Raw genomic sequence first — 15,253 nt, forward strand, 5'->3', positions numbered from 1 at the left:
TGATTTTGCCAGTTTTATTTTTTTGACAACTCTTACAAATTAAAATAGAGATACGTGTGAAAAATTATGTTTAAGTAAAGGTAAAAAAGCATACAATGTGTGTTTTATGTTTCAAGTTCATCGTTCCATTACAAAATTTTGTGGTGACGTCATCAATACTTCGGCAACGATAGATAATTATTTCGGTTTGACTAGGTGCAGTGTAAAACATTAGTGATAATGATAAGAACACAGTAGGTATTCCCAAAATTTCTGGAAAGTGAGGTGAGCCATTCTTAATTTGATCAGTCAAATAGATCGTCTCATTTGTTTATTTTTTGAGTTACCCTGTATAAGCGATTCCAAAAAACGCGAATACCAAAAGTACAACATAATAGTTTGTACTTTTAGTTAACGGAAGACGTATTTTCTCATGCTCTAAGGGTCATAATAACTCCGAGAAAACATGAAAACAGCCATTAGCGAAGAGGACCCTGTTACAATATTTTATTAGCTTACGCTAAGGAAGCAAAAATTGATGAACATTCTTTAATAAAGCTGAAGCTTGCCACGGTGTTGTATAACTGGTATAAAAAAATTATAACTTACCGGAAATCTGGATGTCTGTCAAAGGAAAAGTCAAGAATGCAATAAAACTCTTTATTTGTTTTATTTAAATGTTAAACAGGTATAGTTAAAATTTTGTGCAAAACACGTGGAATAATACTACTAGTAAGGCCCCCTCAGAACACAACATGTTTTAATGCTTTTACTCTGGTTTTCAAAGTAACTTTTGAAAAGTTAAAATTTTTAAAGAATTTACTCGGTTTTTCGAAGTCACCCTTTTTTAAAAAAGTCAAAATTTTAAGAAATATATCCTGTTTTATCAAACGTGAATATGGTTTCGGCCAAGAAAAGTTACCATTTAAAAATCACTTAAAATTCGTTTTTTTCCCTGTTTTTCTGTTGGGTCACTTCAGCACAAAAATGAATACGGTTTCGGCCAAACAAATTCGGACAAGGTCCTCATGAGCGAAGCGAATTCGCCTTTGAAAACACTAAAAATTCGGAAAATATTCTTTATTAAATTTTATTATATACATTCAAAGTGATTCGAGCTCACGGTGCGGTGTTCACGTCGTGCTCCGAGTTTCAGAGTGTTTTTCGAAGTTTATCTTGAATTTATACTTAACAAAAGTGCATATTCAGGGAGAGTTATCACTTTACCTGGTTTATAATATTCGGTGATCCACACCTCATCCCAATCTGGTGAGATCTTTCCATTTAATTACCAACTTATCGTGTATCTCCTTTCGGTGTTGTCGTTATCTACTAAGCCGCAGTTGTTTTTTGGTGTTCGTTCGGCCAGCGGTCGGCCTTCGTTTTTGTAGGCGGCCCGCTGACCCTCAATCGCTTGCCAAAAAAAAAGTATATACGTTTTCTTAATTTCCAACATTTCGACAACTCTTTCAAATCGACCATGTTACCTCTTTGCGGTAAATGTCATAGCGCTATCAAAACCCGTCCATCTTCAGGCTATTTATCTTGCTCAGGTACATGTGAAAAGCGTTTTCACTTTAAATGTGTAGATGTACCGGAAAGCCTGCAAGAGCAGCTGGAATCTGTTCCAGGTCTCAACTGGAAATGTTGTTTAAAAAAATGTGTTAGTTTTCATTCGGATTCTCTGAACGCTTTTCTCGGGAAAAAATTCGAGGAAATGGTTAGCAATCTGAAAGAAGTTTTCTCCGACTTAAAGACTGATTTGATTAAGAACGCCGAACGTCAGATAAAAGACACATTCATGGACTCTTTATCGGGTACGATTACTGTATAGTTTTTGACGGGCTAGATGCTAACCGCTGTTTCAATTGCAACAATTTCGGCCATTCGTCCCGCGTGTGCAAGGAGAAACTTTCCTGTCCAAAATGCAGTTCTGAGCATGAATTAAGTGCCTGCGTAGCCGAAAACCTGAAATGTATAAATTCCATTCGAATGTCTATCAAAGAAGGCAAACAATTTGACACAAATCACGCGGTCTGGGATAATTCTTGTCCCGTTTACAAGTCAGCTCTTGAGAAACTTAAAGCTGATATTTTTTCAACATAGCAACCAGTACGCAGGTCTTCTGGCCATGTCGAAACATCGTATCACGATCGAAACAAAATCGCGTAATATTCGGTGATGTACACGAACATTGCATCTTTATTAGCCAAACTTGACCCTCTTACCCTATATATACAAGAAAAAAATCCTGCCTGTATTCTGCTAACTGAAACATGGATGTCTCCCGTTGTCCCAGACTCTTTGATTGGTTTAAACGACTACATTCTCTATCGTACGGATCGTTCCTTACGTGGAGGAGAAGTCTGTATCTTGTTAAATAGAACACTTTTCAAACAGTTTTCAGTTACCAATTGCAGTAAAAACTACGGAAAAATAGAACTGATACGCGTCACCTGTGTATCCAGCTGCCAAAGCTTTTCATTGGTATGTATCTACCGACCACCTGGAGCCTCTGTAGTCGAAGATCAACTTCTCTTCGAGGACATTAAAGCGTTTTGCAGCCATTACTCTAACCTGTTAATATTCGGTGATTTTAATTTTCCCAAGATCTCCTGGCCGCACCTACAGCTGCTCGACAACGACAATTCCGCCATCTTATTTGCTGACCTTCTTTTGGAAACTAACCTAATGCAACTGGTATCATTCCCTAATCGCTTCCGTTTTGGCCAAACTCTTTCCTTAATAGACTTAATTCTTACGAACGATCCCAATCTTTTATGCGAAATCAGTCAACAGCCTCCAATTGGTATTTCTGACCTCTGCGTCATTGAAACTTTCTTACAGTATCACATTCCACCAACAGAAAGATACGAACAACGAGAATACACCAGGATCGACTTTGATGGTCTAGATTCTGACTTGGCCAAAATAAACTGGGATTCTCTTTACCACACTTCCAACTCCATCGAAGCCTGGGATATTTTTACTAATATCTTATCTGATCTCACCTCTCAAAACACTACTACTTTCCATATTAAGTATATCCGTACCAAGCCCTGGATCTCTTCTCATTTTCTAAAACAAGCTAAAATAAAAAAAATGTTGTGGAACAAATTTAAGGTTTCTGGCTCTCAATATGACTACGATCAACATCGAGGTTTTTCTAATAAGTTAAAAAGTGATATACGGTCTGCAAAATATAGGTATGAACTAAACGTTACAAAAAGAGGTCCTAAAGCGGTATACAAATTTGTTCGTGGAAAGATGTTATCCAAAGTCTCAGTTCCAATTATGTGCAAAAACGACAACACACTTGCGGCTAATGAACATCAATCGGCCAATCTCTTGGCTGACTTCTTCCAAAGTGTGTTCACCTCTGAACCTCATACCAATCTACCTCCTTGTTTATCACCCCAAAAAGAACTGTTTCTTTCTAATATTGATTTTACAAAATTTCTGAAAAAAGTTCACCAGGACCTGATGATTTATCTCCTCTTATACTCAAAAAATGTGCTAGTTGGATTGCTGGTCCTTTATCCCACATTATGACTCTTTCGTTTCAGAACTCAGTTCTTCCCCCTATATGGCTCCAAGCACTAATCACACCCATATATAAGAAAGGCGACAAAACGAAAGCAGAAAATTATAGACCTATCAGCCTTACTTCCATATGCAGCAAAGTTATGGATAGAATCATATGGAATCAAATGTTTCGGTTTTTAAACGATCAAAGCATACTTTCTGCTAACCAACATGGGTTCCTACCAGGAAGATCTACCGTTACTTGCTTGCTTCAGTGCCTTAACACGTGGACGATATCTTTGGATCAAAATAAACCGGGCGATATTATTTACTTAGACTTTGAAAAGGCTTTTGATCGCGTTCCTCACCGTCGGCTGTTACGAAAGTTAGATAATGTCGGAATCAGAGGTCTCTTACTCCAGTGGATTGAAGCTTTTCTGAGAGGACGTAGCTTTAGAGTAAGAGTGCGTTCTTGTTATTCATCCAACCGGGAAGTGCTTTCATGTGTCTCTCAAGGATCGGTGTTGGGCCCGATACTGTTTCTTGTGTACATATCCGACCTTCTGTCTTTGTTAAAATCACCTCATGCTTTTTACGCTGATGACGGCAGACTGTTTAACAACCCATTAACATCCTCCCAAATAATTCAAAGCGATTTGCTTACAGAACAGAACTGGACGTCCACTTGGTTAATGCCCTTGAACAACAAAGAATGTGTCGTTTTCCGTCTGGGCAAAGATAACCCAAACATACCGTACACTCTTGATAACCATGTCTTATAACCCGTTAATGAGATCAAGGACCTAGGCGTACTATTAGACAACAATTTATCCTTCTCCGAACATGTCAACCTTGTAGTTAAAAAAGCCAATACAGTCAAGTATCTAATACAAAAAGCATTTGTAAGTCCAACGGAAGAATTATCCAAAACTTTACTTGTCTCCTACATACGTCCCATTTTAGAGTATGCAAGTGTAATCTGGTCACCGAGCTTAATTGGAAACAAACAATTACTAGAAAAAGTGCAACGTCGTTATTTAAAAACTGTACAAACTTTAAAGGATAAACCTTACGATGCTAGACTTTCTTTACTTAAACTTCCTTCTTTGGAAAAGCGTCGTATCATTAATGATCTTGTGTGCACCTACAACATTCTTACGCACCAATTTGGTGTTGATCTTTCAAATATTTTTGAATTATCTGCTGCCTCTCATCTTCGCGGCCACTCAATGAAGTTGCATCACGAAAAATACAAGACCAGGTGGCCTCAAAATTTCTTATCGAACAGAGTTTTCAACGTATGGAACAGTTTGGATTCAGATCTCATCGAGCCAAGTAGCACTGCCTCCTTTAAAAATAAACTTTATAACCACCTGACTGATCTTTAAAAAAAAAAAAAAAGTATATATAAATATATTGATGTTCCAGCCGTCGTTCGAGCACCCCCTTAATAGAGATGGTAGTGAATTTCAGCTCCCAGTATAGGGTTCCTCGAGTCGAGCATAATAGGCTCTTGCCTCTGCTCTATGACATCAATAATAATAATAATAATAATAATAATAATAATATTTTAGTTTATCTGAACTTCTCCCGCGAAACCTGAATCGATGGTAGGATTTGAGCTGGAGCTTCCGCTTTCATCAGAACTCGAACTATTTTCCGGTCTGGAAGAACAAAAACAACCAATAAGTAGAATTAATAGACCATCGTCTTCTTTTAACTTACAAATTTAATATGGTGATAAATTCCATCTTTTCATTTTCTGAATCAAATATTAACGTGACTTTTAAAGATGGATGTAGCACAATTACTACCATCAGGGGATGGATAAAACTCAATTGTTGTGGTGGAATTTGAAATCCGAGTAGACCCATAGGAAATAATGGAAAGGGTGTTAGCGATATTATCCCATTTGACGCTTGAACCCGAGATCTCATATAATTCGAATTTATATGCAGAGTGCAGTTACCCAAAAAGGATGGCATTGTTCTTTTTTGACGACTGATTTGAAACTGTTTAAATTCCTCAACTAAGTGGGTTTTTACTCCATACGTCTTATCTTCCATTTTTTGTCTGACAAAAAAGTGTAAAAAATTTGAATCGATTTGAATGATGTTTGGATACAATGAACAGGCGCACGCCTGTTTACTCACTATATTTACTCGTATGTAGAACGCTAACTGCAATGTTAAAACTCTGTTCCAACAACTTTTTGATTCTCACAACACAAAAAAACAAAACTCAAAAACCAAGACAGACAATGTTCGAAACTCGAAACTATAATGGCGGCGATGATGCTCTTGTCGACTGCTCTTGCAATGGGGACCCATGAACCTCATAACGACTCCCCTAAGAGAATACAGACAGATGCCGGTATGTTCTCTGTCTGCGTTATGTGCTATTTCGCCCGCGCTTTTTAAAAATTGAGCTAAATGTGCTATTACACCTTTACAAGTCTTCAGTTACTGTTTGTATATTAAATTTTCAATTTGTATACAATACTTATTCTTCATACTTCTTCAACATTAAATTTTTTGTGTTGAATGTGGTTCAAACCTATAAGAAGTTAATTTACTATAAAAGGATTAATATCCAAACGGTATTGTATCAAAGTTTTCTAGAATAACTCTCTTGTCATAAACAAAACCAAATTCTTTTGTTTCTATTTTATTTAAAAGTTCTGTAGTTTTACTATCTCTGGTAATTCGATTATATTGTGTACTAATTTTACTGTCTTTGTGTTCTAAAATATTATTCATGCTATCGGAATTAATCTTTTCGGATGTTTCATAGTTTAATGTAAATCCTTTAATTTTGCAAACAACTTTACCTGTATTAGTTTTATAACAATAACTTTTTGGACCTGTTGATACCCACTCAGCAATCCATACGTCCTTACCTAATTCATCGGTCCAATCTCCCAATAGACAACCTGTTTTTACAGTGTTTTTACCATTATCTATATATACAATGCTATCTGTATCATAATATGCCACGCTTTCTCCTAATATGTCTAACATTTCGTACAATCTTAGTCTAGCATTTGCAGTTGTAAAAGCAGCTATGAATATGTTAGTATTGAAATCATTTTCTAGATAGCAACCTTTAGACTTGTAATCAATTTGTAACATATTTTCGTTTAATTCATTGATATGTATATTATCAAGTCTGTCGTCTAATAAAATCTCATAAAATCTCTTAATATCCGTAACATACTCTGTTGCGCCCATATTTTGTCTTTGACCAAATTTACCCCATAAGAAATTTAAGCAGATTTTTGCAACAGCTCTCTTTTAAGGATTATTTTCTATTTTACCCAATTCAATACCTACCTAGATTTTCTTTTACGGCTTTTCTATATTCTTCTTCTGATTCAAAATCATTTCTCCATTCACTTGTCTCTAACTTTATTTTCATAAATGCTTTTACATATCCTTTAAACAAATAACTCGATTTTTTTTACTTCGTTTGTACACCAGGTTCCTCTGACACTTTGAGATTCCGTATGAGTACATTTATCTTTTTGATTCGGCCTTCGGCCCTCATGAGTGGACGTGGTCCACGAATTATTTAATTTTGCACACAATTGACATAATGGAAATGTTAGTTTTTCATCGCCAGATTTCCTTTTATTTTAACAGGTAAAACAGGGTGATACAAACCTCTTGGTGGTAAAATTGCACATTTTATTAAACCATACCATTTTGAATTATACGTAGGAGGTTTGAATATTTTAGTAGGATATCCAACTGGATAATCATCATAACATTGTACTGTTGGATATAAACTACAAATATCTATATATTTCATTTTCTTTCCCTTAACTTTCAGTTTTGTAGCATTAGTTCTTCCTCCGAAGAACGCATTTCTAGGATTAAGTTCTTCAATTTCTTTATATTTGCTTTTAATTTGTTTCATTTCTTCTTTATATTCTTTAGATTTAATCCATTTGCATTCCCACATTTCTATTAAATTATAGCCAGCTTTTTTTATTTGCTCGCTTCTTTCTATTGTTTGTTCATAAAGATCTTCCATAGTTGTTTTATTCTTATTATTAATAAAATTTGAACTATAACATTTTGTACAACCATGCCAAAAACAACCGTGATATTGATAGACTGTATTAGTTTTTTCATCAAAGCCATCAACTTTTGATCCACATATTCTCACTTCACCATCGTTTAATGTATGTTTTATATTTGGATTATGAAAACTATTCAACCAAGAAATTGATTGTTGAGAATATTGATCTTTTTTTAGATTATCAACAACTGCAATTGTATCTAGCAATTGTAATAGGATCCATTTAAATCAATTTAAAGAACATTTAACAAAGGAAGAAATTAAAAAACTACAGAAGCCCATAACTGACAAACTTGATAATATTACTGAATTTACGCAACAAATTCTTATGAGCGAAGCGGATCCAAAAAATATTTTAGCAATCGAGGAAAATGTATCGGGTCCGCAGGCCAAAGACTGGCAGGGCCAACGTCCACAAAGTGGACAAACCGAAAGCGATGATGTAAGGGAATCAGATCAATTATTGTCATTACCGAAATCACCTTCACCCGCTTCCTCAATAAGTTTAGATCCGAATAAAGATTTAAATTTTGATATTATTGAAAAACAATTTAAATTTGAAAAACCTTCACATTTATTATCGTTAGTACGGAAGCGTAGAATGGTCAGGTGGAATTTTTTTTTGGAAAAAACTCGACATGTCGAGATTAAACTCAACATGTTGAGAAAAAACTCGACATGTCGAGATTAAACTCGACATGTCGAGAAAAAACTTGACATGTCAAGACAAAACTCGACATGTCGAGATTAAACTCGACATATTGAGAAAAAACACGACATGTCGAGAAAAAACTCGACATGTCGAGTTTAATCTCGACATGTCGACTTTTTACTTCCCGAGCGTAAGTGAAGGAAGTATTGTAATCGAGTCCATCGACCGACTCTCTACTTTTACGTTTTCTCGACCTTCAACAACCACTACAGTACGAAGAAATAGGTCTCCCGCTTCCGTCTGTCTATCTGTCCGTCCGTCTGTCTGCCGTCCCGTATTTTTATTACACAGATAATATCCGAAAGTACTGGACCGATTGTGAAACTTTGTACTTATATTAGGAATATCATAGATGGTAAAACGCTAACCAAAATTTATCTAATCATCCCCACCAATAATGTGATGACGTCACTTCAAAAATTGTAAATAGTAAATGGGTTCTAAATTGTAAAAAATAACATAGTCCTACACATGTAGTTTATGACTCCGAATTGAGTTTTTGCCCGAAACGTCCAGATTTTTTGAAAAAAAATCAAAATTATGAAACATGATATTGCAATTTAATTTTGAATCTGCAAAACTGAGTGCTTTGAAATTTTGCAGATTGTTTACAGTTATGATAAGAATCATAAATTTTTGATTAAAATATATTTACTTTTCTCCTCCAAAAAATTGATGACGTCAGCTCAAAAATTTGCCGAATAAATCCTATCTAAAATGTACAAAATATGTTGAGTCTGTACTTGCGATTTATCATCCCATTGATATTTTTTGGATTTGCAAATACAGGGCGACTCAAAAAAATTAATGAATGCCTGAATTTATTTTATTGATTTAATCAGGAACTACAAAAAAATCTTGGAGATGTTTCAAGGTTATCATAGGCATGGTAAATTTTTGATCAAAATATATTTGCCCATCCCCCCCTAAAAAATTGATGTCACCCTAAAATTTTGCTGAATAAATCCTATCTAAAACGTACAAAGTGTGATGACTGATGAGTCTATACTTGTGATTTATCACTGCATTAATATTTTTTAGATTTGCTTATATATGGTATTTGAAAAAATTAATGACTGAATCAATTAATTTTATTGATTAAATCAAGAATTACAAAACTGAATATGTACTTTGAAATCTTGACGTTTCGAAGTTATTGTAAGCATGATAAATTTTTAATCAAAATGTATCTGTTTATCAACCCCAAAATAGTATATTATTAGCCAAGGTTGCAGAGCCAAGCATTCTAGACCGAGCGCAAATTAGAACCCGAGACGCGCAGCGTCGAGGGTTCTGAAGCGCGAGGTCTAGAAGTGGCTTTGCAAACGTGGTTAATATACTATTTTTTTCACTAGCAGAAACCATAAGACAATAAACTGAAAAAATAAACGTTCAATTTTTTGACGCAACATGATTTTGTTTTGATTTCTAATCAAACTTAATCTAAATCTTCAACACAAAGAAAACCGTTTATACTTGTCGCTGAGTTAATCATTTTATCTTCTACCGTCTACCAACTACCATGCGTATACTCAAGTAATGTTTGTAGCACACATTTGTTCATTTTTTAAGAAATAATCACATCAAACATTGCGTACATAACCTCAATTTTTCTTTTTGAACCGGTGGTCGCAAAAGTTGAATTTGCTACCACTAAATGAGTCGACATTTGCATGCGTCATGGCTGCTAGTGAAAAAAATTAATTACGTCATCTCAAAATTTTGCCATATAAATTCTTTCGAAAACGTGCAAAATATGATCAGACTGTACTTGTAACTTATCATTGCATTCATATTCTTTAAATTTGCTTATACAGGGTGGCTCAAAAAAATTAATGAATCAGTCAATTTATTATTGATCAGTTTAAGAACATTTTCTCGAAAATGTGAGAATATGCTCGTCTTTATAACAATAAAATAATGATAAGGTAAGAATTATAATAAACATCCAGAATATTTTTTTTCAATTGAGGCTTATGAATAATTTTAGTCATCGGTTTTGAGGCGATAAACTCATTCAAATCAAACAAATGTTTACATGACATTCTTCCGATGTATAAACATGTAATAAAATAAAATAAAATTTATTTGTTTTTAATTTGGTTATTACAAAAATACGATTTCGTCTTTGACTGATCGTTTGTTGACACAAATGATCTCGAGATTGTGAAAAATGCAAAATTGGTCACTTGCTTCCTCTAATTTACGTGTACCTATATCTTGCAACCAGGCAGCCACCTGTACAAAGAGCTGCCACCAACGTTTTGTCTGCAGTATCGTTTCTCACTCTTATTTTGCTCTTTGAATTCATATTTTTTCGATTTGCTTATACAGGGTGATGCAAAACAATTAATGATTCAATTTATTTTATTAATTAAATCAAGAACTGCAAAACCGAATGCCTTGAGAGACGTTTTGAAGTTATTGCAGGCGTGGTAAATTTTTAATCAAATCTCTTTATCCCCCCCAGAAAATTGATGATGTCTCATGTCATAATTTTGCCGAAAAAATACTATCTAAATTGTGCAAATCATGATGAGTCTATACTTTTGCAATAACATTTTTTACATTTGAATGAATATATTAATTTATTTTACTGATTAAACCAAAACGGCTCACACCATTTTTTCCAAAACATTTTCCAGTTTCCACTTCTGGCTTAGGATGAATTTCATTGAAAAGTGTTACTACAAAACTTCGTCTTTTGTCACCGTAACCGATAATCATAATGTTACGAAGGAAACCCATACGCCGCCCCAGTACGTGGGTTCTATAATTCTAAAATTTTGTAAAGTAAAAACATATTTGAAACATACGCGTAGCATACTTCTTTACATTTACTTTAGCATTATATATTCACGTTTAACTATTTCAACTTATAGGGGTCCTCCAAAAGTATAAAATCCGCAAAATCAAATTTTATAATTTTTCGAAAATGCTGGATATGTTTCATTGTACTTCAGGAACGAAGGAATTCCTACATTGTCCTAATTATCATGAAGCTGGTTTAAGATAGAAATTACTTAGTATGTTTTTATCCACTAAATTTACGAAACGTAATAATTTCAGACACCAATTTCAAAATTGTTGTTTGTATAGGAAAGGACAACAGAAACATAAATCGTTTTGATAGATTTTTACTTCCCGAGCGTAAGCGAAAAAAGTATTGTAATCGAGTCCGTCGACCGACTTTCTACTTTTACGTTTTCTCGACCTTTCATCACCCCAACAGGACGAAGAAATAGGTCTTCCGTTTCCGTCTGTCTGTCTGTTTGTCCGTCTGTCGAGATTAAATTCGACATGTCGAGTTTTTTCTCAACATGTCGAGTTTAATCTCGACATGTCGAGTTTTTTCTCGACATGTCGTGTTTTTTCTCAACATGTCGAGTTTAATCTCGACATGTCGAGTTTGTTTTTCGACATGTCGTGTTTTTTCTCAACAGGTCGAGTTTAATCTCGACATGTCGAGTTTAATCTCGACATGTCGAGTTTTTTCTCGACATGTCGAGTTTTTTCTCGACATGTCGTGTTTTTTCTCAACATGTCGAGTTTAATCTCGACATGTAGAGTTTTTTCTCAATATGTTGAGTTTTTTCTCAACATGTTGAGTTTAATCTCGACATGTCGAGTTTTTTCCAAAAAAAATTCCACCTGACCATTCTACGCTTCCGTACGTTAGACATTAGAAATCGAAATGCAAAAATTGATACAACGATACCCGAAATATCAACTAAATTAAAATCATTAAATGCACACATTACAAACGCAAAGAAATCACAAGAACAAGACAAAATTGATAGTTTACAATATGTGTATTCACAGTTGAAAAAATATAAACGTGCTTTAGAAGATATTCGAAAAATTCCTTTCTATGAAAGACAGCAAACAGGAAGCGGTATTTTTTCAGATCCGAATGAAATGGTAGAACGTCTTGATCTATTAATTGCGTCAAAAAATGCTGGAAATGATTCAACTGATGTATATAATGAATGCGTAGAAATACTTGATAAATTGTTTAAAATGAAACTTATAAAAAAGTCAGGACACAAAAAGATATTCACGACACTTGGCATGCTTTTTTAAACTGAAGAAATGAGCCTAATACACATCAGATCTAAAGAAAATGATTTTGAAATAAGTTATTCTGAAAATCCTATTAATTTACCCGGATTAAAGTTAATTGGACATTAAAAGATTATCAAAATATTAATTACTACATATATGCTGTCGTTGAATCTCAAAGAATTGCAAATATGAATATCATAGATGAAAAGATTGACTTGGAAATGATGTAGAGAGTTCGCCCCTGCCTCACGAAGCGTCTTTGACTGGTGCTCTGCACGGTTCGCTTAGTTTTTAATTAAATAAATGACTGATTATAAAGTATATTTATCACCATAAAGAAACTCCAAAGTTGCAAAGATAAAAGAATAGATTGTAATATAAGATTTGATTTAAGAGAAAGAGCTAATAAAACTATTAAATTAAGAGAAAAACAGATTGATGAAATTAAAAAATGTAAAAAAGACAAGAAGAAATACTGTGATATCAAATTTTCTCCAACACAGATAGGTGGATTTTTGCCTGCTTTAATTCCTGCAGCAATAGCTGTAGCCAAAGCATTGGGATTAGGTGCAGCCGGATATGCAGGTACTAAATTAGCACAAAAAGCCTTCGGAGATGGTTTAAAAAAGAATAAAAAAAAAACGAAGAAGCCGAACAAGTCGGAGACATATGGACAAGGAATAAAATTGATAGGAAAAGGGGGTTAAGTAATATAGAAATATCTGATATTATGAAAAATGAGAAAAATCATGAAGCTACGCGAAATTTTCGAGGTGTTTTTGCAATTGACATGTTACCAAAAAAAATTAGAAAAATTGGTCTAAAGAGTTTAGACAGTACTTTCCTCGCTGTCGGAAACTTGACGACTGCATGGCTATTGTGTTTTTTTCTCATTACATTTTTGTAGTGGGAATTTAAAAAAAATTGCGATGACGTCAACATTTTTGCAAGGACACGTATATCAGTTGGGATAGATGTAGTGTAATACTAAGAATAAAATTATTGTATTCCCAAATTTTCGGGAAAATGAATTGGGTCGTTTTAAATATTGATTTTTTATAATCAATAAAATAACGAAACAATTTACTCACGTATACGGCAACTGAAAATCGTTTATGTATAAACAATCTTAATTTAAGATGACAAGCGTAACAGCATACGTGTGAGTCAAACAGAGAAACTGTAAACAAAACGACCATCGGTTTTATTGCTTCGACTTCCGCTTATTATATAAAACATTGGGTTTTATTTTAATTCTTGACGGTGAAATTCACAATTGGTTGATTATAAACATGTCTATTTCACATTCGCGGAACCAAGTGATCGCATAAAACAAATGCAGGTCTGTAATGTTAAAGTCGATGTAAATAAGCGTGCTACCCTTATGTTTCAACCGAGTTTTTCCTTTAACAAATTTTGTGTCTACCAAATTGGGTTGGTTGAGGTGTAATACTAATAATAAGTGTTGCCTTTAATTTAATCAATAAAATAAATTGACTTCATTAATTTTTTTGAACCACCTCTTAAGAAAATCTAAAAAATATGAATGGAATGATAAATCATAAGTACAAACTCATCATATTTTTTGCATTTTAGATAGGATTTATTCAGCAAAATTTAAGGGTGACGTCATCAATTTTTTAGGAGGGATGAACAAATACATTTTGAACAAAAGTTTACCATGCTTATAATAACTTTAAAATATTCCCAAGATTTCAAAGCATTCGGTTTTGTAATTCCTAATTAAATCGATAAAATAAATTCACGCCTTCATTAATTTTTTTGAGTCACCCTGCATATGCAAATCCAAAAATATGAATGGAATGATAAATCACAAGTACAGACTCATCATATTTTGTACATTTTAGATACGATTTATTCGGCAAACTTTTAAGCTAACGTCATCAGTTTTTTGTAGAAGATAACCAAATATATTTTGACTAAAAATTTATTATGCTCTTTATAACCTTAAAACATCTGCAAGATTTCAAAGCATTCGGTTTTGTAGTTCCAGATTAAATCAATAAAATAAATTTACGCATTCATTAATTTTTTTGAGTCACCCTGTATATGCAAATCGAAAAAATTTGAATGGAATAATAAATCACAAGAAGAGACTCACCATATTTTGTACATTTTAGATAGGATTTATTCAGCAAAATTTTGTGGTGACGTCATAAATTTTTTAGGGGGGACGACCAAATACATTTTGATCAAAAATTTACCATGCTTATGATAATTTTAAAATATCTTCAAGATTTCGAAGCATTCGGTTTTGTAGTTCCTGAGTAAATCAGTAAAATAAATTTACGCTTTAATTTATTTTCTTGAATCACCCTGTATATGCAAATCCAAAAAATATGAATGGAGTGATAGATCACAAGTACAGACTGATCATATTTTGTACATTTTAGATATGATTTATTCGGCAAATTTTCGAGCTGACGTCATCAAGTTTTTGGAGGGGATAAGCAAATATATTTTGACTCAACATTTATTATGCTCTTTATAACCTTAAAATATCTGCAAGATGTCAGAGCATTCCGTTTTGTAGTTCCTGATTAAATCAATAAAATATATTTACGCATTCATTAATTTTTTTGAGTCACTCTGTATATGCAAACCAAAAAATATGAATGGAGTGATAAATGACAAGTACAGACTCATCATATTTTGTACATTTTAGATATGATTTATTCGGCAAACTTTCGAGCTGACGTCATCAAGTTTTTGGAGGGGATAAGCAAATATATTTTGACTAAACATTTATTATGCTCTTTATGACCTTAAAACATCTGCAAGATTTCAGAGCATTCGGTTTTGTAGTTCCTGATTAAATCAATAAAATATATTTACGCATTCATTAATTTTTTTGAGTCACCCTGTATA

The 15,253-nt window shown here is 33.6% G+C and overlaps 2 protein-coding genes across 2 annotated transcripts; one reads left to right on the forward strand and one right to left on the reverse strand.

Annotated features, from left to right (window-relative positions):
• The first annotated feature begins 1,459 nt into the window (after window positions 1-1,459).
• Window positions 1,460-4,286, forward strand: LOC135127328 (uncharacterized). The gene is made up of 4 exons (XM_064053771.1): window positions 1,460-1,475; window positions 1,533-1,796; window positions 2,279-3,498; window positions 3,546-4,286. Exons 1-4 carry the CDS (start codon window positions 1,460-1,462, stop codon window positions 4,284-4,286), a joined length of 2,241 nt encoding a protein of 746 aa, XP_063909841.1.
• A 1,803-nt stretch (window positions 4,287-6,089) lies between these two features.
• LOC135127329 (uncharacterized) lies at window positions 6,090-7,539 on the reverse strand. The gene is made up of 5 exons (XM_064053772.1): window positions 7,205-7,539; window positions 6,968-7,130; window positions 6,837-6,909; window positions 6,404-6,721; window positions 6,090-6,334 (listed from the first exon to the last, which is right to left on the reverse strand). Exons 1-5 carry the CDS (start codon window positions 7,537-7,539, stop codon window positions 6,090-6,092), a joined length of 1,134 nt encoding a protein of 377 aa, XP_063909842.1.
• Window positions 7,540-15,253: the final 7,714 nt, after the last annotated feature.

This window comes from Zophobas morio, unplaced genomic scaffold (assembly GCF_036711695.1).
Source record: "Zophobas morio isolate AGI-343-1 ecotype UQ-CSIRO unplaced genomic scaffold, CSIRO_AGI_Zmor_V1 ptg000011l, whole genome shotgun sequence".
NCBI lineage: Eukaryota > Metazoa > Arthropoda > Insecta > Coleoptera > Tenebrionidae > Zophobas > Zophobas morio.